This window comes from Protopterus annectens, chromosome 3.part1 (assembly GCF_019279795.1).
Source record: "Protopterus annectens isolate FY-2018-M chromosome 3.part1, PAN1.0, whole genome shotgun sequence".
Taxonomy (NCBI): domain Eukaryota; kingdom Metazoa; phylum Chordata; order Ceratodontiformes; family Protopteridae; genus Protopterus; species Protopterus annectens.
In genome coordinates, this window is record NC_056732.1 from 329,902,874 (window position 1) to 329,928,836 (window position 25,963).

At 39.8% G+C, this 25,963-nt stretch overlaps 1 protein-coding gene across 1 annotated transcript in view; it reads left to right on the forward strand.

Moving 5' to 3' along the window:
- Positions 1–25,963, forward strand: part of OXNAD1 (oxidoreductase NAD binding domain containing 1) — a 369,327-nt gene that overhangs the window by 273,858 nt on the left and 69,506 nt on the right. The window contains exon 6 of the mRNA XM_044066774.1: positions 4,470–4,712. Coding sequence (XP_043922709.1) covers positions 4,470–4,712 — 243 coding nt within the window. The remainder of the gene's footprint in view (positions 1–4,469; positions 4,713–25,963) is intronic.

Below are 25,963 nucleotides of genomic sequence, written 5' to 3' on the forward strand. Positions count from 1 at the left end.
ATCTCCTGCCAGGCATGCTAACACAAATGACAAGTGTTTTCATTTTATTCACACACTCCTCCACATGGAGTATCATAAGCCCTCTGCTGTATCTCCAGTCTTGACTGCCCTTCTAGACACGTTTTCAGCAGCCTCTGTCACCCATGATTCTCAGCCTTTACCCCATAAGAGACATAATACATTTTACAAGGTGCCTGATGATTGTAAGCACTTGTAGAAATGACCTTCTGCTGATCCTTATGTAAGTCTCAGTCCAGTCTGACAAACCTTCTAAACTTTTTCCAGCTACTGAACTACTACTTTTAGACAAGGACAGTAGAGCTATGGAATGTTTAGCTAAAAGGTATATACTGCTGACACCCTGGCTTTTCAGGCTATTAATTACCAGACTCATATGACCAGTTGTGTTTCAGCCCTTTTTTCTCAAGCTTCTCAGGCAGTCTGTGACTTCCCTGATTCAGAAGGGAGGGTCTTGGCCCTTTCTCTACTGGTTTCTATCTCTCAAGTGGCTCACCACTCTATTACGAGTAGTTATAATGCAGCTGATGCTTCCTGTTCAGTTGCTGCGTTTGGTTCTGTTTTGAGACATTACTCATGGCTTTGTCTCCAGTCTTTACCTGATAATAATAAGGCTAAATTGTTGGATGCTCCTCTTGACAATAATAACCTTTTTGGTTCTACTGCTGCTGAGATTTTTTTAAGTTCCTCCAGGGTAAAGGCAAGGCCTTGCTGGAATTGAAACATATTTTTGTGTGTCCTATCCCTAAGTTCCAGAAGAATTATACATCCAAAGCTGCTTTTGTATGCAGACAGCCTCACCCTCCTCCTAAATGTAAGAAGGGTTCTAGGTATGTGTCTCCTGTGAAGTCTACTCAGCTTGCTCCTTTTCAACAGCCTTCTTTTCAAGACAATGTTCTATCTGACAGTTTGCTTTCCTTTTCCTTGTGTCTTGTTCCCTTGTCCCTTGGGTTTTCCCTGTCCCTTCCTAATTGGTTAAGGCTCTCTCAAGACTCTTGGGTTCTGTCCGTTATACACCAGGGATACTTCATGGTGTGGAATACTCTTCCTCCTTTTCTGGACATCCCTCAACCCCCTCAAGAAGAGCTTCATTTCTTTCCAGAACTGCTTCAGTGCCTTTTGGCTCAGGGCACCATTCAAGCCATGCCGCCTGCCCAGGAAGGGAAAGAGTTTTATTCCAAGATGTTTTTGGTTCGCAGGAAGGAAAGAAGACACATGGAGAGCCATTCTGGACCTTTCTCTGCTCAACACCTTTCTGAAATTCCCTTCCTTTCAGATGTTGTCACTTCAAACCCTGTTGTTCTTCCCCAGGCTTTCTTAGTATCCCTGGACCTCAAGGATGCCTATCTTCACATCCCCATTCATCCCCTTTTTGGGACATTTTTCTGTTTTTTCCTTGCTTTTCTAGTTCTCTGATTTGCCTTTTGGCCTTTCTACTGCCCCAAGGGTATTCACCAAATGCCTCACTCATGTCATTGTCTTTTTCAAGGTGAGAGGGGTTAAAAATCTTCCTTTCTCTGGATGACCTGCTAATTCAGGCTTCCTCCCCTGAAGTTTTGTTTCAGCACCTCATACAAAGCCTGAAGTTTACCATAAACTTTCAGAAATCAGACCTGGTTCCTACTCGGGATCACATTTTTCTTGGTTGCAGGCTCCAGACCATTCCCATGCTGGCATCCTTGCCTTCACCCAAGGTTCTCGCTCTAATCACCTTTTTTCACTCTCTTCTTCCTCTGGCTTCAGTCACAGCCAGGGATTTTCTCAGTGTTCTAGGATTCATGGCTGCCACCACTCCTATGCTGCCTCTAGCCAGACTCCATATGAGGAAACTACAGCAGTTGCTAAAGTCAGTGTGGCTTCAACACTGTCATCCACTGGATTTTCTAGTTCCTTTCCTTCTATGCCTCAAACTTGAGTGGTGGATTCTTCAGCTTTCTATCAACCCAGGCCTTCCTTTTCAATCCCTAGTCCCATCTCAGGAGCTTTTTTCGGATGCCTTGGACAAGGGGTGGGAGCTTTCTTTGGTTCCCTCTAGATCCAGCGTCTCAGGCCTCCTCATCAGAGATCAGATTGCATCAATATAAAGGAGATGAGAGCTCTCCTTTTAGCTGTGGAGACTTTTCATTCCTTCTTTCTTCCTAGGCCTCTCAAAATCCCCACAGACAATACCACAGTGATGTGGTATATCAACAAGCAAGGGGGTGCAAGGTCATACCTTCTTTGCAGACTTGCTCTTGAGGTCTAGGATCTAGCTGTACAGAACTGAGTGACTCTTCAAGCTGTCTACATTCCTTCAGAGCAAAATATAGTGGCAGATTCTTTGAGCAGGTCCAGTACACAGGCTCATGAATGGATGCTTCACAGAGATGTGTTTCTGGACATTGTCTATCAGTGGGGTGCACCACAGGTAGATCTTTTTACCTCCCCTTTGAATGGATAACTTCCTTTTTTTTGTGCCAGAGTCACAAGTTCTCTGGCTTGGAAGGTAGATGCCCTATCTTTTCCTTGGAAAGGGATGTTTCTCTATGCCTTCCCTGCCCTCCCCTTCTTTTGATTCTGAGGGCCCTGCTCAAGATCAAGCAGGACTCCTCCAAAATCTTGCTGGTGACTCCCTATTGGCCCAGATAGTATTGGTTCACCCTCTTCTTCAACTAACCAGGAGCAATCACCACAAGTTACCTGACAGGGTGGAGCTTCTCCCAGATGACAAGTTGTCTCATGCTGCGGGTAATAGGGGTTTAATCCCTTTTAGGCTCCTTTTTCTGAGATAGTGCTTGGGGTTCTGCAGGAGGCCAGGAAAGCCTCTAGGAGTAAATCATATTTGTCCAAATGGAAGGTATTTTCTGTCTGGTGCCTTTCTCGTAACCAGGATCCATTTTCTTTGGGGATTCCTCTAGTTCTCTCTTATTATTGTGCTTGTTCCATGCTGGATTAGCATATTCTTCAGTTAAGGCTCACCTTTCAGCTATTTCTGCTTGTCTACCATTGACTCCTCCTCTTGCCTGTAGGTTTGTGGTCAAACAATTTCTTAAATGTGTCCTTCATATTAGGCCTCCCAGGGGGCCTATTCTACCCTCCTGGGACTTCAGTTTTGTACTTGAGAAATTGACTCAGGCTCCTTTTGAGCCTGAAGGTTCATCTTCTTTGCAACATTTTACTTGGAAGACTATTCTTCTTTTGACACTTACTTCAGCTGAGAGAGCCTCAGAATGCCAGGCTCTTATGACTGTTCCTACTTTCTTGTTTTTTCATATAGACAGGGTGTCTGTTCTGCCTGCATGTTTACACAAACACAGTACATTGCTTCATTCAACCTTCTTTTATGCTTAAGGTAGTTAATGAATTGTCTCTTAGTCTGTTAATTTGCCCTCCTTTTTTTCCTTCTCTGTAGTCTGCTACTGTGAAGGTTCATCAGACTTTGGATTTGCATAGACAGCTCAGATATTTGGATGAGACTAAGACAGTCTGCAAATCTGAGCAAGTTTTTGTTTCTTTTCATCCCAGGTCTCTATGTTTGGCTATTTCTAAGCAAACCATATCCTCCCAGATCCCTAAGGCCATTTCTTTTTCTTATTCCTTTCATTGTAAATGTCTTTCTACCACTGTAAAGGCTCAATATACTAGAGCTGTTGCTTTCCCTGGTGTCTTTTTTCAAAGGAATGTGTCCCAATTCCATCCTTGAAGCTGCTGCTTGGACTTCTCTCCATGCCTTTAGTAAGCATTACAGGTTGGATGCTGTTTCCTGAACAAGAGCAGGCTTTGCTAGGGCTGTCCTGCATGGGTTTCTAGAGGACTGCTGTGGGCTTTCCTCCTCCAAAGTTCCCTCTTGAGCTTTTGTACTCTCCCTTTTGTAAAGAATATTGCAAGAGTGATATGGAAGGTCATAGTACAGTTGTGTAAAATCTTACCAGAACAGATGATGTCCTTGTCTTCACTGTTGCAGCATTCACTCCCTCCCTCCTCCTCCTCCTGCTCTGCCGTATTCCTTATTTCTTCCTATTCTGGAATGCTCTTACATTTTCTCCTTCTGGAAGCACATATTCCTCTTAGTTCCTATGAATATTTGTTCCTCCTGAGGCTTTTCATTTCTGAGGTATGTACAGCTGTACTTCACCTTTACGCTCTACACCTTGAACGGGGAGCATACTTGTGACATACAATATCTATATATTCTTAATGCTTTGGTATACTGGCCGGACATTGGGCTATCCACGGCAGTGAAGAATACTGCAACAGTGAAGAGAAGGACATCTGCTGTCATGGTAAGATTTTACACAACTGTCATTTCCTGCTTTGTTGTCTATTTTAAATGAGTCATCTTACTAATTTGATAATAATACATAAAAGATAGCTAGGAGAGTTTACACATTGTGTTAAAATAGATGGAGTCTTGAAAGAGCATCTTGTTGCTTTTATTCTGTTGTTTAATGTTGTTGATTTTACCTTCACAGTGTACCCTGGATTCAGAAGTAGAACTACGAGTAGGTGGTGATTTCTTCTTTGATCCTGATCTAGACAGCCCACCTGTGAACCTCTTAATGATAGCTGGTGGAGTAGGAATTAACCCTCTGGTTTCTATATTGCTGCATGTAGCAGATCTTCATAGACTTCATCAAAGTCGGGTCACCGAATATGAGCCAGGCTTTGTGAATCTTTTGTATAGTGCAAAAAATACAGATGAATTGCTGTTTAAGGTAAATAATTTAGATCTTTTTATCTCAGTAGAATGGGTTCATATGCTTGATATTCAGGTTCTTTAACCTCTCCTGCCTGTCTGCTGTGTGCTATCTTTCCTGTTTAGATAATTGTTTTCTCCTTGAAATTACATTTATTTTCAGTTATGATAGCAGTCATTTTAACTGTTTGCCAGGTTAAAGTTCTTAAAAAAGAACAACTGTAGAATGCCAGATTGAGTTTTACCTTGCGGTTTTACATATTTTAATTAATTTTGTTTATCAGGGTAGTTCACTGATCAAAGCTGACTATTTGCAGGGTCCGCTTGGGTTACATGTACAGTAGCAACAGTAAAGTAACATTAATGGAGTAACTGAAATATACAGCATAGTGGCATAACATAACTTAAATGTTAAAATACCCATTTAGAAGAAGGTTTAAAAAGAAGTAGGATTAGGAGTATACAATGTGTAAATACAGATGTAGAAGAGGTAAAAGTGGTCCAGCCAATGGAACGGACTTAGTATTTATAAGTATATACAAGAATGGAGGGAAATATTAGCAGTGAAGAGAGTCGAACCTTTAGAAAACTAAGAGTTACAATAGATGAGCTAGTAACAGGAGAAGAGGATACTAGATATATAGTAGGCAACTGTTAGGGCAGATGGGGAAACAGTGGTTTGGACTTCATATGCTGGTGAAGCTAGGAGATTAAACAGCCACTGTCCTCTGTGATGAATGTAGTAGTACAACTGTGGTGGTTAGGTGACATGGCTTGTGTTCTGACATATCCAATTATTTGGTTGAGTTAGGTATCGTTTGAACTGATGTCTGAATTGTTTGTAGTCACTGATTTTGGTGAGATCAGGTAGCAAAGACTGCTACAGTGTAGGTGCAAAAAACAGAGAGGCTGTGGTCTGTGGAATAAAGTTTAGTGGATGGATGGAGTTATGAGAGTAGGGCCATTACTGAATTGGCTTCTCAGGTTGTAGTGCAGGATAGATGATGTTGGTCACATAATTGGGGGAGGATTATGTGTCTTGGTGTAGCAGTTTGAAGAGAAATGAGCCAAGAAGGGGGCAGTGTCTACCTTGAATGGTTAGCCAGTTTTCCCTTTCCAAGGTGTTTCAGTCATGTTCATTCCAAGGGGAGTTGATGAGGAAATGGTAGATTTTATTAGGAAGAGATTGCAAGATGGTATTTTTTTTGTAAGGCAGTGGTATTTAGGGTAGGCCAAATTCTACTTGTGCAAGGACTACTTTTCCTAAGGTTGCTCTAGCAGATTGTGAGAAGAAATGGGATATATTTTGGGTCCAGTAATGGAGGTTGTTGGCTTTTGTTTCTGACTTTCTAAATGTGATCTTGAAAGTTGAGGGACTGGTCAAGCCAAATACCAAGTTATCTAATTAAGGCGGTTGGTTCAGTTAGATTGCTGTCTATCTATTTTAAGTTGTAGTTAACATTAGTTTATCTGTCTTCTATTTTCATAGGTTCATAGGTTCATACTAGGCTATCTGCCCTAGGGCATTTATAAGCCTAGCCAGAGTGTGTTTGGCTTTCGCCACCCATTTTAAATTAATTTTGCTATGCCCTTTTTCGAGGTTAGTATACTGTGCCTCTGTCTAGCAGTGACACAGAAGTGATACCCGGGGTAAACCTACGATTTCCCATCCACTCATCAAGATTCCTCTTGAAGAGAGTCAGTGAGGGACTCTGCCTAACCTGGACTGGGATTTTATTCCAGAGTGAAGGGAGCCTCTGGGTTATGAATCTGTCCCTCCAGCATGTCCTATTTATTTCAGTGCTGAGGTTCAATCCATCTTTTTGAGCTTAGCATACACCTAAAAAGAGAAATGACAGCACTGTGTTTGGTAAAAAATGATTTGTAAATATTTATTTTGTGTGAATAGTACTTTATTTTTATGAAATTTTTTTCCAGTACTGTGAATATGCAAATAAATAGTTATGAGCTCCATGTATGTATGTGTGGGAGTGCGTAAAATACTTGTAACTACTTCCCCGAGTCTTATAGTACTGATATTATAGTGACACTGAAATAATTCCAAGCGGCCTCATATTCACTGTGACATTTTTAAAAGTTCAGTTAGTTAGTGTTTGATAAGAAAATGTTCCGGAGTTTAAATGCCTTTGTGGACTGACTGGAAGCAACACCCCTTGTATTGGATAGAATTGTTGTACTGAAGTCCTTTGCTACCACAGGAAAACTAGTTGAAAATCTGAGATATATTGCAGCAGAAAGCATCTTACTGATATGGAGATAGAATGCCTGCTGGAAAACAGATTTGTGTGCATGCATGTGTTGATCTGCATGTTTGCACAAACACAGTACATTGCTTCACTCAACTTTTCTGTCAGGCAATATGCAAATGAGTACAATGTCAGATAACTCTTCTGGCAGAGATAATTGGAAATGAAACAGATTGTTGCAATGCTAATTACTTCCAACACTGCATTATTATAAGTGTGCATGTCATTTGTGCAGTACGTGTACAGTGCATTTATCTTTAATGTTAAGAGGAGGCATGTGTTTGAGTGAGAATCTGAAACTGAACTTGCCACCATTTACTTCATTGCTGATCATCTCTATCCTGCATTGTATTTAAAACTGTAATGGCTTATGCTGCTGTCTAGAATAGTCTTGAAATGCTGTACTTTGCTTTCATGTCATTATTACAGCATTAACCTGAAACAAAAGTTTCCCCTATTATTTTCTTCCTAATAGTCTTTCCCCTGCCTTTACTTATATTCAGTATTACAGTCCAAGATATTTTTTCCAGAATCATTTCAGAATGTTGTAGTCTTTTTCTTTTTTCATAATAATAATAATATTAATAAAAATAGTAATAATCCGATTTGTTAGCCAGGTTGACCTACTGGACACACACAGTTCCTTTTCAGCTCCAACTTGGGAGCCACGTCTGGTTAAGTGACTTGCTCAGAGTCACACAGGAAGCAAATGAGGGCTGAGGGAATCAAACCCTATACCATAGGAACTATAACTTGCAACCTTAACCTCTATGCCAAATGCCAAATTTTCACTGCAAAGCATGGCAAAAATATTTCCCATCCTCAAATGCAGGAATATGTATTGCACACAGCAGTGTTACTTTTGCTGCCTGAAGTACCAACACAGTTACAGCATGACTTCTTATTAATGCATTATAGTTAATATGCTATTTTGTGCACCCCCATTAGGTATCATAGAATTGTACTATATAACCTTCATGCTATGAGTCTTCTTTCGGCTTTTCCCGGTTAGGGGTCGCCACAGCGGAACTCTGGTCCGCTAATGATTGGCAGTAGATTTTTACGTGCTGGCTTGCCGGGCCCAACGCACAACCTTCAACGAAGGAAGGCCCATTCACGCATGTCGACACACAGAAGACGCTCTGAGAATTGAACGTGCAACATCTGTGAGGTGACAACGCTACCGCAGCACCACCATCGCAGCATGTAACCTTCATGCTATGCAGTACACCAAATAAATTTCCAGCACTACAGAGTAAAATGTTGCAATCTTTCTTGTCCTTCACCATAAAATGCAAAGCAAAATGTCAGAGCTACACTTAAAACATTTGTTTGCCATCCTCATGTGCATTATTATGTATTGGGCAAAGCAGTGCACTAAATAAGGTTCCCATTCCATTGTCTAACTGTGTACAGCACAGGTTCCTGTTTATGCCATAACAAACATGGAACACGTTATCATGATTAGGTAATCCTACCATATTAATGTGCTGTATCATCACCATGCTGACGCAACTTTCTTTAATTATTGCTTTTTAAGCATGTTGTGGATTTAACCAGTAGTTTTGATAATGTTGGTATGATACCTTATATAATTTGTAATTAAAGAAATAAGCACTGCAAATACAAAATATTTCAGTAGGTCGGGATATAAAATGGTAAATGCCATTTGTCTGGAGTACCTTAAGCAATAAAAACATTTGTTTATTTGCTGATGTGTTAAAGTGCATTGTTTAGAAAGCTGTTTTATTTCATGAATGTCTTGATTAAATACAGTCCATAGGTAGAGAAATAACACATCTGTGTTTTTGATAACACTTACAAAAGGAAATACACTAATGTGCATGCAGGGCTTCTTGACCGAAATGCAGTTTTTATGTGACTGACATTCTTAAGTGCATTCACAAGTGGGTGGCAGTTTTTACAGAGACTGATATTTAAAACTAAGAACATAATTGAAAAAGTGTTTTTGGGGGAGACTGCACCCCTACACCCTTGATTTTTATATACATAGTAATGCTGTGCCTCTCTAACTATGGGAAAGGAGAAATCCCTGAGATACCACAGCCTTTCTCTTTACATACAGAACACAGGAATCACATATTGAACAGTCTTTCTGTTTACATACAAAACACAGGAATCACATACTGAAGTGTTGATCACTGAGGTTTCATGGTTAAACCTGGCACCTTAACTGTAAAGGGAAGTGGGTTGATGTGGAAGCTTATTTCTAGCATTTGTATGAGCCAGGAGAATAGGATGTTAATATGAACTATTTTTATTTGCACTGTTGGTTTTGGAGTTTAAAACTTGATTCTTATTGAACATTGACCCTAGGTAAGGGTATCTTTCTGCCCATTGTGTTTGTTGAAACTGACATCATATAGGCATTGCTCATTCTTTGGAGGCATAAAGCATAGGGATGGGGCAGTGTGTAGATTCATTCTGAACAAGTTCTGTCTTTCTGTGGCAAATGCACAATATGTGTAGTTGTATTCTGCACACTTATTGTGTATTGCTTTATAAGTTTGTAGTTGAATTTGGCAAGCAGTAGTTTAGGGGCAGCATAGTGCCTGGTTAGAAATAAAAGAAGGAAAATTGAAGGTTCTGCTGCAGTATTACACTTGGAGACCTGCAGTCTGTCATATGTACCTCATCCCTCCTAATTGATTCTGCTAGGAAGAATGTACTTATGAACGCTGTGCACAGTTCTAAGTGCCATATACAGATTTCAGGTGTTTTGTTTTGAATGGTAGTTGTATAAATTTATATGGTTGGAGTACTGTGTTTTGTTGTAAACTAGGGATTACCATGACCTTTTGAATGGCAGAAGGGTAAAGATACTGTAAGTAATCTGCCGTTGTTTAACATTTATTATACTGACTCAGATTTTTGTTTTGTCATTTTCCTGTTTCTGTTGTAGTGCTTGTGGAATTCAGTGATTGTGTGTGTTTTGTTTCCTTTGGTGTCAGAAAAGAAGTTAGGTTGAGACTTGTATGGAGAATATGTCATGCTATTTAACTATGACAGTAATCAGTGAACAGGCACCTTTATTATTATTATTATTATCATTTTACTGGTGAGAATTATGACATTGTGATTTCTTTTAAATGTAGTTTTGCTCTTGTTGAGATGTGGGACTCATTTGCAAATCTTAGTGAGGGGAGGTGCTATGTAGTATAGAGTCACTGTGTGACAGTGGACAAGGAAAGATTCAGTTTCACACTGAAATCTGGAAAGTGTTTTAAGTTGGTCTGGATGCCTTATTGTGAACAGCTGTGACTATAAAGAAAACAAGGGAAAATTCCCACTACTGTGCCTGTAGTAATTTCTGTTGGTAAATACTTTTTAATTATCAGGATAAACAGAAGCTGCTTGAGCTGTGGAGACGTACCCAGCAACAATATGGTTTGAGTTTGCATTTCCTACTTGCTGTAGTCAGATTCCAGTAATCTGTCAAAATTTGAAGAGAAATGCACATATTAGTTCCCTGTATTTTTTAGACTTGTCCATGGCTCTCCAGCTGTTGCATGTTTTAAACTAGTCACCTTGATAGTAGTGGAACCGTCTGTTGCATAATGCTTGAAAAAAAAAAAAGGTTTTGAGGATGGGTGCACTTAGCAAAATGTGTTTTTCTATTTTTGTTTTGTTTTTCACAGGTTAGCGAAATGCATGTGGACCATTCTGTAGATCGGAGTAGAACTTAAGGAGTGACTATGCATGATGTACAACCAGGATAGGTTTAGCTGTTAGCATACTTTTAACATGTGTGGTCTTTTCTTTGCAGTGAGCTATTTATTACCCTTCCTCATACTCGCATGCATAAATTTACACAAATATGGAGTCTTAGAACATAGCTTCAACCTTTGAATGTGCCCAAATGCCCTGTGAAGTTAGTATGGAATAGTTTGCTTCATCTGATTACATAGGTTGCCTCAATGTAATGAGATGAACTAGAGTAAATGATAAGTGCAAACACAATTTTTCATTTGAAAATCTAAAGACTGACATAGTGTTTTGTGAGTGTCTCATTAGCCCTAGATATATTTATAAAAAAGAAGAAATACAGCAACTCACACAGCAGAAGTTAAATAAACGCCATATACCAACGGGTAGTAGTAAACGACAATCTACTAAAGGTAAGGGCTTTTGCATTAAAAACGACAATGGTTCATTAGACCAAATAACAATACTACAAAAACGTCAATATAAAGCCAGAAAACTCCTTCCAACAATGAAATTAATTAATTGTGTTAGCATACTGGGAATACGACAAGGTTTTACGTAACAGTGAGTTTACCAGACATATTGTTTACTATAAATGTTTTATTTTTTTTTTTTACTGTGGTGAGGGACCTGTTAGTCATTATAGGAGTTTATTGTGTTTATGCAGAATACTAATGACTTTTTAAAGTTTAGTAGTAATTTTTCTAGTGAATCTGTAGACTTTTTAGATATAACAATTACCAGAGATGAGTTAGGTAGGTTTAAAATGGATGTATATAAGAAGTTTTGTCAAAATAATTCTTATTTACATAAAAGCAGCATGCACTCTAGCACATTCCTAGGAATGTGCTTATAGGGCAGGTGTTCCGAATTATGCGTCTCCATACAGAAGAAGATTCTTTAGATCAGGCTGTGAAGGAATTAAAGGAAGAATTCCTGAAATGAGGTTACAAGGCCAGAGAGACTGACTCTTGCATATCTAGTGTGAGGTCTGCAAGAGCCAGTAAAGCTAGACCCTTTTTCTCTGGTGAGCTAGATCCTGTAACTATACCAACTGGAGAACAAGCAGAAGGCAGAACAGTTAGCTGTGTTTTTACATATTCTGATGATATTAACCTGGTCTGCGATATAATGAGGAGAAACAGGGGTACACTTTGGAGTTGTCCTGAACTGACTAATTTGATAGGCAATAAGCCTGAGTTTTGTTTCAGGAATAACCTCTCTCTCAAGATGAAACTTTGTTACAGGAATGCTGTAAAAACAACACATTCTCCATCTTCTGCACATTGTGGTAAATTTCCCTGTTTGAACCATAAGGAATAAACCCCTATGTCACTAGATGGGTTGCAAACTGGCTCAAGGACAGAACCCACATGGTTAGAATTGCTGGAGCCATGTCAGACTCCAAACCAGTTACAAGTGGCGTCCCACAAGGCTCAGTCCTGGGACCTCTCTTGTTTGGTATATATTTTTCAGAGGTACAGGCCAACACGGAAGGACTGTGGCTGACCAAGTTCGCAGATGACTGCAAACTGGGCGCCATAATCGACTCTCCAGCCGACACAAGCATCCTCCAAAAGGGCCTCATAGAAACAGACAACTGGTGCCAGAGCCATGGTCTCAAGCTAAATGCCAAAAGTGTATAGTCATCCCCTTTGGCAAAACAAAGTGCGCACAAATTACCACATAGGTGGTAATCCATTAAGTACAGAAGACGCCATTAGGGACCTGGGGACCCAAGTTGATAGCAATCTCTCATTTGACAACCACGTACCAAAGTGGTTAGAAAACATTTTATATAGCCCACCTAATCATGAAGGGATTCACATCTAGATTAGAGAGGTCATCGTGCCTCTTTACTCATCCCTCATCAGGCCCATAATAGAGTACAATGCCCCTTTGGGATGTACCTTACCAAACACCTGCAGCAACTGGAAAGACCCCAAAAGTACCTCACCAAGAGGATCAAAGGGCTCAAACAGATGCCATATGCTACCCGGTTAAAGAAACTCCAGCTCTACTCAGTGGCATACCGCCTGCTCAGAGGTGACCTGTGCCTGACGTGATAAGGCCATGTCCAACCCGAATTAAGGGACATGCTGCACCTCAAAAATCCAAATCCCATCGAGCTACACGCCGAGAGACTTGAACCTCAGCACTGAAATAAATAGGACATGCTGGAGGGACAGATTCATAACCCAGAGGCTCCCTTCACTATGGAATAAAATCCCAGTCCAGGTTAGGCAGAGTCCCTCATTGACTCTCTTCAAGAGGAATCTTGATGAGTGGATGGGAGATCATAGGTTTACCCCGGGTATCACTTCTGTGTCACTGTTAGACAGAGGCACAGTATACTAACCTCTAAAAAGGGCATAGCAAAATTAATTTAAAATGGGTGGCGAAAGCCAAACATACTCTGGCTAGGCTTATAAATGCCCTAGGGCAGATAGCCTAGTATGAACCTATGAACCTATGAACCTATGAATGCAGATTTATTTATTCTAAGTTTACCTTTAGACATCCTACTCTACAACATGAGACAGAATTTTCTCTGTACTCATTGCAAGACTGCGAATGTGATATATTACGCTTTCTGTGAATGCTGTTATGCATTCTTTATTGGAAAAATGAATCGCTGTTTGAAGGACAGGATTTTAGAACACCTCAGAGACATTAGACATAATAACACCAGCAATGATCTTGCTCCACATGTTTCTGCCTTAGGACAACAACATACATTTAAGTGTTTTTGTTTTGGAGGTTGTGAATTTAGGTATGAGAGGCGGTGACTTAAGAAACAAAACTGATGTGAGAGAACAGAGCTGGAACCTACAGTTACAGTCTTGCAGATTTCCTGGGTTAAATGAAATGCTTTCCCTTAAACCAGCTCTAAAGGCACATTCCTTAGCTCATTAGTTTTTCATTATTTTTTATTATTATTTTCATTATATGAATACATGTATGTTTTAATGAAATGTTTTTATAGGAATGTGTTCTTGTATACCTTTATATATATATATGTATATATATATATATAGAATATATATTATATGTGACCTCGGTGATGTCATCAGTGTGTGACAAGTTTGCTGAGAGGTTCAGTAGTGAGGGATGTTTGTGAGTCACATATACAGGTAGTTGATTTTAATTAATTTCATTGGTGGGAGGAGTTTTATGGCTTTATATTGAAGTTTTTGTAGTATTGTTATTTGGTCTGATGAAGCATTGTCGTTCTTAACGTGAAAGAACTTACCTTTAGTAAATTGTCGTTTATTTATTACTACCCATTGGTATTTGGCATTTATTTAACTTCTGCTGTGTGAGTCGCTGTATTTCTTCTTTTCTACAAGTGTGTTTTGTTTGTCGACTCCAGCGACACTACCTGACGCTTTGCTTTAGTTCTGTACTAGCCCTACATAAATGCCTTTGTTTCCACACATAACAGCATTTCCTGAAATCTCAACTTTGTCAAGTAGTTCCTCCACACTATATATATATATATATATATATATATATATAAAATGTGGCTAGAAATGCATCAAAGCTAATTTTAAGTAAAAAAAAAAAAAAAAAAAAGGCAAAAATGATGTGTATCTAGACACATTCTGTGAAGCTAGTAAAGTGAAAAAAAAAAAGTTGATCCAGTGAACTTAAAGGTTCACCCCTGGATTGCCTTATGGCTGAAGGCAGTCTTTTTCCTGAAAGAAACAAAGCAAATGTCTCCTTTTATTGTAGCAAATGTATCAAAACACTTGAGGGTCCCTTTGAAGCACACTGCACAAAGGGCTGCTGCCAGTACCTCTCAACTGTACAGATTTTTGCCTCATATTTTTGGTCCATTTTTCATAAAATTTTGTTTTTTCTGTCAAATTAATGGCAAATTATTAAAGACTGAAGTTAGAAAATAATGACAGACATTTGAGTTTCAGACTTCATAGCCTTTAGAAAAATTCATGCTAATGCAAAGCCTTTGATTCTGTCTACTTTCTAAGTTTATAAGAGCAATATTTAAAAATTGTCCCTATTTTTATACCTTTGTCCCACTTTTATTAATTTATTAATTTGAGTTTCAGACTTCATAGCCTTCAGAAAAATCCATGCTAATGCAAAGCCTTTGATTCTGTCTACTTTCTAAGTTTATAAGAGCAATATTTAAAAATTGTCCCTATTTTTATACCTTTGTCCCACTTTTATTAATGGCTTTGTCCAGATTTCTTCTAAGAGGTTGAGAGGTATGCCGCTGCCACCTCTGCTGTTTATTTTACAAATGTTTTGGCTCAGGACATATTACAGCTGCTAGTACATGAAGCCTTCACTTTGTAGAATTAATACACTTCCTTGATAAGGGTACGATATCTGGATATTGCTGCACAGTATTGAAAAGCTTGAGAATGCTTATAGGTGATTCCTTATGGTGCTAGCTCATATATCTTGATTCTTAATCCCTTTGCTGTGGAATATCCATCAGAAGCAGATGTTCAACATTTAGATTATTGATGCAGTAGCCTAAGCTAATTGGATCCTGCCCCAGTGACCGGCCAGCTTTCAAAGCTTAAGAGTGTTATCCACATGTGCTAATATATAAATACCCTGGTCTTAACAAACAGGTTACTCTGAAACCAATATTGAAATTCAAGCAACAGAAAGTGAAGAAAAAGTGACTGTATATATTGCTGTTACTGTGCTTTTAAAGATTTAATTGTTTTTTTTTATAGGTGGCTGTGTCATGTGATATGTTTGAATGAGATATAAAAATGCTGTTTTAATGGCTGTTTTATGTAAGACAGTGAAGAAGGATATTTTGTATCTGAAAGCTTTGTCCTTCTATTAAATTTTATTGATGGTGTGGAGTATTACTTTTTTTTTTGCTTGAAGCTGTTTGGTTTTGTATTCTCCACTTTACCACTGGTTCACCTTTTTCCTGTGAAAATGTACTCCTTTTGCCAGCCCCATGGAACTGTCAGTTGGCTAGTAAGCCTTCAAAGATAGATAAACAAGTCCCCTTTGGGGAGGACCTTCTACTAAAATTTATTTTTCTGAGGAAAATTTGAGTTTTTCTGACTAAAATTTTGTGTTTGCTTGGCAATTGAATATTTTTAAAGACTGTCATTACATTTGTAAGGGAGTTTGTGTGTAAATGCTGATGTAAACTTTTTCTGAAAAAAAAAAATCTGATTTTGACAGAAGTTTCTTAAAGGTTATGTACGTTTGTTTGCATTTTTGAAGTAGGATATTGTGCTTGTTAGATGCTGTCAGTGATTTAGTTACCTTAGTACAACTTGCTCTCTGCTTAATTTTTACCGACTTGTCCAGACTCCTCTACCCGTCTTCAAGGTCTCAATCTTAACTTATCTACGCAGCAGCTACTGGTCTCTGGGATTTTACCTTCCCATGTCAGCAAGAAGAATAAGAACGTTGTTAGGGAGACTGTGGGTGTCAGGCTGGCTCCTGTTGTGCCTCAGCTGTTGTTAGGTGACTTTCCTCTGGGTGCTCTTGGTTTCTCAGATTGCTCACCCCCCCCCCCCCCCAGTCCCTCTGATGTTGCACCTACAGCCACCAAGGACTGTGGCTGTAGGGTTGGCCTTGGCAGGCAAGAGAGAACCACTCATGTCAGTCTCGGGGGAAGGGGCAGGTGAAAGTTCTTCACTCAGCTAATATGGGGATCCATAATCTGGGATGAGTTTGCTTACCTTGGATAAGTCATTTTCCAAAGAGTTTCATATGAAAACTAAACACAGAAAATCTTGGGCTTTCCCGTTTCCAGTTCTATAGACAAGGAAGATTTGTTGGGATTTGCTAAGGAGCTCATTTCTGCCTTTCCCCTGCTTCCTACTGCTTCAGGCAAGAAAAGAAAAAAAAAAAAAAACAGGGAAAAGGATGTGGATAGTCAGTAAAAAGAGCAGACATTGCAGGGGGATGGTGGTGCTTCAGGAATTTATTCTCAGTATGAACATTCTGATTCTGAGGAAAGTGTGGTTTCATATTTACCTCAAGACAGTTTTTCATTTTCTTTTTCTGAAACTTTTTTCTAAGATGAGAGAGGATTTTCAGCGTAAGCAGAATGAAATTCTTATTACACAGAAAATGTATTATGATTTGTTACATTTGGGGTATGCCTAGATCAGAAGCCTACACTGATACAGAAGACAAGGAAGTACTAACATTTGCAGGGCCTGTTACCCTCTTAGCTAGGTTAATTAGCAGTATTTTCTAACCAGTTTAAGCTATCCTTACATATGTTTGCCCACCCCAGCATGAGCTATCAGTGACTGCTGCACTGTTGAGGCAACCTGCACCTGCATTTATTTAACTGGTGATGCTATAGATATGAAAGCAACTATTTGGGTTCCCCGGAAGAAGCAAAGTTGACTGCAGAGGGCTCTAGTATTGACTTTACTGACCAGATTCCCTGAGAAACTCCCAGGCTCACCCAGCAGTTGTAAGAGCCATTTGATTCATCAGCAAACAGGATCTACTCTTTCCCAAGTCATATATACACAAAAATAAATGTATAAATAAATAAATAGATGTAGATAAAATTGCTATGGAAGTTCGACTTTTTCTTAGGTAGAGTAAAAGGGTTCCATGTATAAAATTATGTTACAGGTGTCTTTGTTTAGGCTGTTTTATGCACTCAGGCATCAGTATGTGTAAGATGATTCCTGGGCAGTCTTTTGCTCACTGTTACTGATGGAGGGCATGATTGATTTCTCAACTATGGACGATTTTTCTTTTTCAGGTGCTACTTTTCCATCTCCCTTTGAAGAACCCCTCCCCTTATGGGGATGTTTATTTCATGTTTGACAGGTTTCTCTCCACTAAACTCCATTCTTAATAGCTTTGGAGGTTTCAGCCCCATCCCCCCACCACCACTAAGATGGAGGAAGCCTTACTCCCCTTCTCATTAGAAGGTGAATTTGATTATGAGTCAATTAAATCATTTTTTTGTTTCTTTACATTGTGGAAACTAGTAGAGAATGAGCTTTTCACTCACAAAGGGGGAGCCACCACGGACCCCGGGAACTACTGCCCCATTAGCCTGACGAGCCTGGTCTGCAAGGCTATGGAGCGCATCATCATGGAACTTATAAACAATGACATTGGTAATCTCCAAACTCTGGACCCTACCCAGTTCGGGTTTGTAAAAGGCAGATCATGTCTCCTAAACCTGATAGACTTCTTTGATGCGGTCACCAAAGCTGTAGATGAGGGTAAGGTGGTACACGCAGCCTATCTGGATCTTGCCAAGGCTTTCGACACCATCCCCCACTCTGGAATTATAGACAAACTCACTAAACTAGGTATAAATTCCTATGTCACAAGATGGGTTGCCAACTGGCTCACTGACCGAGCCCACACTGTGAAAGTAGCAGACTCTAAATCCAACTTCAGATGAGTGACAAGTGGAGTACCACAGGGTTCAGTCCTAGGTCCTCTCCTGTTTGGTATCTACTTCTCTGAAGCACAGGCTAACACAGAAGGTCTTTGGCTAACAAAGTTCGCAGATTACTGCAAACTAGGAGCCGTAATCAAATCTCCTAACAATGTGGGCATCCTACAAAAGGGCCTCACTGAGACAGATGCCTGGTGTCAAAGCCATGGCCTCAAGCTCAATGCCAAAAAGTGCATTGTCATCCCTTTTGGTAAAAACTCTGTACCCATGAACTACCACATAGGCAGTAGTCTACTTAACACCGAAAGTGTGATAAGAGACCTTGGGAGACACAGGTGGACAGTAGTCTCTCCTTTGATAATCACATCACCACAGTAGCCAGGAAATCCTTCTACGTGGCACACCTCATCACAAAAGGTTTCTCATCCAGGAAAAAAGAGGTCATTGTTCCCCTCTACTCATCACTCATTAGACCCATTATAGAGTACAATGCCCCTTTTGGTATGTACCTCACAAGACATCTACAACTGGAAAGGCCACAGAAATACCTCACAAAGAGGATTACCGGCCTCAAATACATGCCCTACACAGACCGTCTCAAAACACTCCAGCTTTACTCTGTCGCATATCGCCTACTCAGAGGCGATCTCTGCCTAACATACAAAGCTATGTCAAACCCAGAGCTGTTGGACATGCTCCACATAAAGAAATCCCAATCCCTCCGAGCTACACGCTCTAGGGACCTAAACCTTGTCCCCACAATAAACAGAACATGCTGGTGGGATAGATTCCTATCTCAGAGACTTCCCATACTCTGGAACAAACTACGTATCTATATCAAACAAAGCTCCTCATTAGCACTCTTCAAAAAAAATCTTGATGATTGGATGGGAGATAGGAAATTCACCCCGGGGATCACTTCTGTGGCTCTGGTTGACAGGGGCACAGGAAAATAAATTTCTTGGGTGACAAAAGCCAGGGTACTGTTTGGCTAGGCTTATATAGGCCCTAGGGCCAATAGCCTAGTATCTACCTATGAACCAAGGATACACCTTCTGCTAGAAGATTTCCTAGAATGGTTGTGTTGATTTAATAAGACAGACTGGGGATTTGCTTTCTGGCTGCAATGAGGGATTGCCTCACGACTGCCAAACAGACACTTCTAAGTGGATTGACATCTCTGCTTTCTTCACCATTGGGTGATTCTGTCTACCTGCCTTCACTACATTCTTAGTCTCATCCTGTCTGGGAATATTTTCTTCCAATGCTTGCTTTAGAATATCTTTTTTTCTGAGCTTGGGACCTTGAACTTTTGTCTGCAGTGCTCTCTTTATCCAAGTACAGCAGAGGCGATTATCCAAAATATCAAATATCCGGATGCAGCCTTCCAAAGATTTTGCATAGGAAAAATCATAAATTGTGAATATGTAAACATTATACGTATTCGCTTGTGTGTGTTTTTGAGCTTTTAGCATGAAAAGTATTGTTTATTGTCCACTGGAATTGCTGAATGGTTGGAAAATGTATTCTTTGCATGTAGAAAAAAAAAAAAGTTTTTCAAACTTTTTTTATCTGATTCAATCAATGTATGTTTGATTATCCAAGGTAACCTTTGGATAATCAACTCTCAACTGTATTATTGTCTTAGCTGTGACTTTTAGGAGTTGGGTTTCTCGTGGCTATATTTTTAGTCAGGGCTAAGTCTAATATTTCTGTTTTGGTGTAGTCATCAGGCATGCTGGTGGCTTACTGTTTGGAATTCATGCAAGCTGTAGGACCTATGAAGAATTGTAAGCATTAGATGTAGTAGGTGTTCTTAGCATTTCAGTTATCTTAGTAAAGGATCATTTCTGATCTGGAATACCATTCCATCATTCCCTTGTGGTTGGGCAGCCCCTCCAGCCAGTCCTGTCTTTTGAAGTTCTCTGTAATGTGGGCAGGTATGTACTAGTATTTTGTTTGTTAGCAAAAAGATCTGCATTGTTTCTTCATGTGCAAGAAATTGTTTGATAGTGGCTAGGGGATCAAACAGGCATTTGTGGGTGGGTGTGCACTTATGTAGTCAACGTGTGATACCATGGTTTGCATCATCACAGGTAAACAAAAATAAAAGCAAAATCTGAATTGTGATGGAGCTGGGGGGATGAACAGAGGCGTAGGACCCTTAAAGAAAGGCAAGGTATGCAGTGTCTTTTTTTTTTTTTTTTTTTTTTTTTTTTGGAGAAGGAGGTTCCTATATACTTTATCTAACTGATATTTTCTGTGGATCAATTGTGATAATTTTTAAGGTTTTGGAGCTGCCTTAGTGTTTGAAAGTGCTTTTTACTGTGTTTTTTTTTTCTGTTAAAAAAGTAACTTTTGTGGACTTGTGGTTTTACTGGCATTGTTGCTTGTTTTCCCAAGGATAGAGGCACCATTTTCAACTTGACTGTGGAACAGATTGCCATTCCTACCATTTGTTTCCTCCAGCCCCAAAAGAAAAAGTTAAGTAAAAACAGCTTTTGTCACCACAGCAGGCTAGCGATTTACCACAGCAGCAGGTGGGATACTTTGCTGTGGCCATTTGTTATACCTCTGACCACCCATCTTTTAGTAGCATCTACAGCTACTTTGGACAAGGGGGTTAGCCATGTCCTATATGGCTATTAGGGTCTCCTCAGTGAGCAAGGCAGAATCACTCTTGTTCCTGGGAAAGGGAACAGAGAAGGTTTCCCAGTTGTGTCAGAATGCTCTGTCCACCCCTAGGGCTGTCAGCATTTGTCAGTAGTAACACAGTTGGCCCCATTTGTCCTGTCAAAAAGAAACAGAAAACCAAGCATGTTTCTACTACTTCTTAAATTTCTTTGGATAGGAGTAGTTTATTCGGACTGGTTCAGGGTGTGATTCAGGCCATTAATCCTTCTTGTTGAGTAGTTTCTGGTAAAAAAAAAAAGAGGGATGCCTCCTTTCCTGAAAAGATTCAGGATTTTGAATGTGAACAGGAAGAAGCAGGGACAGATTCAAGACACTTCTAAGTGGATTGACATCTCTGCCCCAGAGAAATCCCCAGATTTCTAAAGTTAGATTCAGAAGAGGACCATCTTTCTGAATCTGTCTGTGTGTCTCTTTTTCTCTGAGACTATTGCTAGAATGTTCCAAAAAAAATGTAATAAAAAAACACAGGATACCAATACATACTATATTCCAGCACAAGTACATACAGAAACAAATAAAAGACAAACCATATTACTTTTCTCCAAGGGAGTTCCTTAAGTAGATCTCTGTCTCCTCACTGAAAAATCAACTAGCAAAATTATGTTCCAGGGCTACATGCAAGAAGGCCTGTAAGACGGATACCTTTTTTTTCTTTGGACAAGGATGTTCCTGTATGCCTTTTCACCCTTTTCACTAATATCCAGGGTACTTCTGAAGATTCAGAAGGAATCCTCCAAGGTAATTGTGGTGAATCCATTCTGGCCCAGGCAGCCGAGGTTCTCGGTTCTTTTGGAAATGACAAGTGACAGTTACCACATCACAGAATGGATCTGCTCACACAAGAACAGGGGTGTTTGATACATCCCAACATCAGTCATCTTCAGTTGATTGCCTGAATGATAGGGTCTTAATTCCTTTTAGGCACCTGTTTTCTGAGGATGTGTAGCAAACACTAGTGGAGGCAAGAAAGGTTGCTATTAGAAAATGTCATATTAGCAAATGGAAGAGGTTTTCCAGTTGGTGCCAGTACGTAACCTGCACCCATTCAGGGCTAGTTGTTTTCTGGTTTTACAATATTTGTGTGCGTTACTATCCTATGGCTTTTCTTATTACTCTATCAAGGTTCATTTATTGCCCATTTCAGCATGTTTGCCCATGGATCCTCCTCTTTCATGGCATTTACATGTCAAAATGTTCTTGAAAGGGGTTTTGCTTAAGAGGCCTCCAAATAAATTACTGGCCCTTCATTGGGATTTTAATTTTGTGTTAGAGAAACACTTGCTCCCTTTGCACCAGCTAATCTGCCTGACTTGAAGTTCTTAATATGGAAGACTGTTTTATTGATTGCTCTGACCTCTACAAGAAGGGTACCTCATTTTCCACAAGGACAAGGTTTCTTTGAGAACTAATCCTTCTTTTATGCTTAAATTGGGTATCTAAGTCAAATTATCCATCTCCCTATTTTCTTTCCTGAACGTAAAAATCTGGTAGAAGGGATACACCATCTTGACAGAAATAAATCATTCAGATCATTTGTTCATTTCTTGTGAAAGTAGGTGTTCATTTCTTGTGAAAGTAGGAAGAAGGGACAGCCAGTGTCAAAACAGAATATTTCCAAAAGGTTGTCTAAGGTGATTGCCTTTTGTTATACTCAGCAAGACATATCTATTCCAGGCAGGGTCAAGGTCCACTCTACAAGGACCTTGGCTTCTTCTGTGGCTTTTTGGAAAGGGTTGGATTGTGGTAGTATTCAAAAAACTGCTTTTTGGTACTCTGTACAAACTTTTACAAAGCACTATAAGCTGGATTCCTTCTCTGTGTTTAGATTAGGCCTTGCTAGAACCATTCTCCAAGGGCTCCTGGACCCTTCTCCTTCCACCTCCCAAATATAGCTAGGTATGGTAATCTACCCGTATAGCTAAGGCTGCTGCAGCAGTGATCAGTATGAAAAACATAGTATAGTTGTGTAAGTTTAACTTATCATAACAGTAAATATTCGAATGATCACTGCAGAAGTAGCCACTCCCTCCCTGCATCTCCCTTGCTTTTAATGTATGTTTTATATGCCAGGATGTGGACATTTATTTTTTGTTATTCCTAACCTTGATCTTTTAGGGCTCAGCCTCTCTTTCTCTGCTGGCAAGAAAGCTCTGAAGGGCTTTGTGCCCAAACTAGTCTTTTAGTCAGCTCAGCTTGAGTTTAACAGTTTGGGTGTGGAAGGTGCCCTGAAGCTTTGGAAGCTGGCCTGCTGTTATATCCTTAGCAGGATTTAACCCGTGTAGCTAAGGCTACTGCAGCAGTGATCATTCGAACGTCTACTGTTTTGGTAAGTTCAGCTTACACAACTGTTCTTTCTTAGGCTTCCTGCTAGAGGATGTATGTATTGGAGAAATCAGTAATGAGGGAAAAACACTTCATGTGAGGGGTGAAGGAACTTTCCACTACTTAGAAGATGTAGTACATGGTGTTAGAGACAGAGCAACCCAAATTCTCAGCTGGTGTTTCTGTAAATGAGGCTTATGAGGATATTTTGAGAGCGTCTTCTCAGTTTCTAATTTTCAGGATTACAAAGACTGCACCAAAAGAGCCTTAGCAGTTCTGTGTGATGCAAGACCAGTACCTGCATTTTGTAAGAACTCTGCAGTTTATTCTGGTGTTTTATACATGCTTGAAGAGGATTCAGGTTGATGACAGGTTTAAAATTATGGGAGATACTTCTGCCACACTTTATATCCAAGCTACTAACTACCAGATGCACTTGCTGCAGTGTCAGGTGGATAGCTTCAGGTAAATTGAGGATCTTGATGGAGATGCTGAGAATGACCCTTGGAGGGATAAAGCTAATAGACTTTACCAAACAGCATATTTACTGGTACATTTTTTTACATGAGGTAAGTACATGTTAGCTGCCACTGGACCTGTGATCAGAAGGCATATATGGCTTTGCATCTGGCCGCTGTCAGCATATGTGAAGGGGTAACTGTTGCATGTCTCCTTAGACAGAAATAATCTCTTTGGTCTCCCTTCTCAAGATATTTTTTTAAGAAACTGCAAGAAAAGGGTAAGACAATACAGTATATTAGGCAAATTTTCTACCTTCCTGTCCTAGAGTATCCAAAGAATTATCCTGTTAAAGACTGATCACTGTGTAGAAAGGAAACTAAGCTGGATCAAGACAGGCAACAGAGTCACTCTGAAAAATAAAGGCAGCAGTCTTCACCAAGGAATAGCCGGCTTTTGTGCAGTAAGGGGTATAGACCAGGGAGCAGGTTTTCTATAGCCAGTCAATGAACCACACAACTGTGGCCACTTACCCTGTACATCTCTTCTGACATTTTAAAAACCTTGATGTGAGAATATTCATCTTAAGGGAGATGCAGCCCCTTTTGACTTCAGTGTAATGGGTTAGGAAAGTTGTGGACTTGGGTTGTACTATATAATTTGCAGTCTTCTCTGTTTCTTTGCATGCCACCTTTACCAAAGGACCAGCTCCGTCATGACCTATCTCTTCTACAGCTGCTTTTTTTCAGGGTGTTTTTCTTCTTTGCTGTCATAGCCCAAGACTACCCAGTGATTCTGATCATTAGAAGAGCCCATCCTTCAGGTAGCCATCAAGGTTTTTTGTCTTTGTTCTACTTCTTTATTATTTCCGTAGTGGTTTGAACAGATTAATCTCCCACAGCATCTACTTGTTGATATTTAAGCATTGTTCTGCCTGTCCTATCCTGACTACAGTGTGTAAACACACAGGCTGCTTGGTGCTTCTCCGTGGTCCTTTCCTTTGCTTCTTCTGCAGCATGTGGTTTCCTCTGCGGTTGGTGGTATTGTGGACTGAGCTACATTCCTCTTCAAGGATTGGTGAGCCAGCATCAGGTACTCACTCCCACACTTCCTTGCAGGCTGCTGCATTACTTAAGTGGCTAGTTGATAATGAGATCATCTGGATCACAATTAAGGCTTTATTTGTGTTTGCTATAGAGTCACCATTGTCCACCAGCTTTTGGACTGAAAAGTAGTCTTTGTAATCCTGTCTGTAGAATCTGTGAGAGATTTCTCCTTAAGGTGATCACAGATACCCAAGAAGAAAAGAACTGCAAAGATCCTTTCTAGAGCTTTGTACTCAACAGATCTGTAGCAGTAAAGAAATGCAGAGTGATCTAATTATAACATCATATCCCCTTTCTGTTAAAAAAAAAAAAAAAAAAAAACACCTTTGTGATCATCCTGGGAATAAAGGACACCTGCCTAGATTTCCACAGGGCTGAGACTGAAAATGGTCCAATGGAATCAGTGCTCTACCCCTGTTAACAAATTGCATAAGTAAATAAAAAGTATACTGACAGTATCTCAAGTGCGGAGGGGGAAGCTAACTTTTCCAGTTCATCTCTTTGCCCTCTGGCCTAACTGCTGTATCCAGTGTGCTCACCAAATGTATGGTTGTAGATTTTATACACCTGAGCTTAAAGACATCCATATCTACCCTTACCTTGACAATTGCCTGATCGAAGCTTGCTCCATAGAAGAGTTTCAAAGGGCCTCAGCTGAAGCATCCATTACTTCCTGAGCCTAGGTGATTACCCATCCACATCTGTACTTTACATCTTTTAATAAGTTGTATGGGCAATATCAGGGTAGCTACATTTAGGGCTTGTCTATGCAGAGTACTGGAATTACAATGGAGTTTGCTGCAATTCTTCTGAAAATCGTAATAATATTCAGGCACCATGAGGAATTACTAAAGGCTATAAAGTGAATGTCGGCTATTAAACTATATATGCTATTAAGGAATTTTGGGGTGGTTGCTTTTCATTCTGGACAGTTGCAGAAGCAGTTTAGTGCAGAAGTGCTAGTCTGCGACTTAGATGAGTGAAAGGCATGTCATACCCCCATTTATGGCTGAAAAGCAGTTGAATTTTCCCCTTGATATTTTTTGTTAAGTTAGCAAAAATGGGGTTGAGATCTCATCTTAAAGTTGGAAAAAAGCAGTATAAAAGTCTGCTGATTGAGGCCAGAGTGTAGGCATTTGCTCATATTTCTTTCTCTCTGTCTCTCAGATTATTGGATTTAGGTGGAAAGTGTGTCTAGAAACATGCAATTTGTAGCAAAATACTAGCATGTTTTGCTACATACAGTTTTTAGCAGTTGGCATATTCAGTTTTGGAAGAAGCATTATTTGACTGACACCATAAT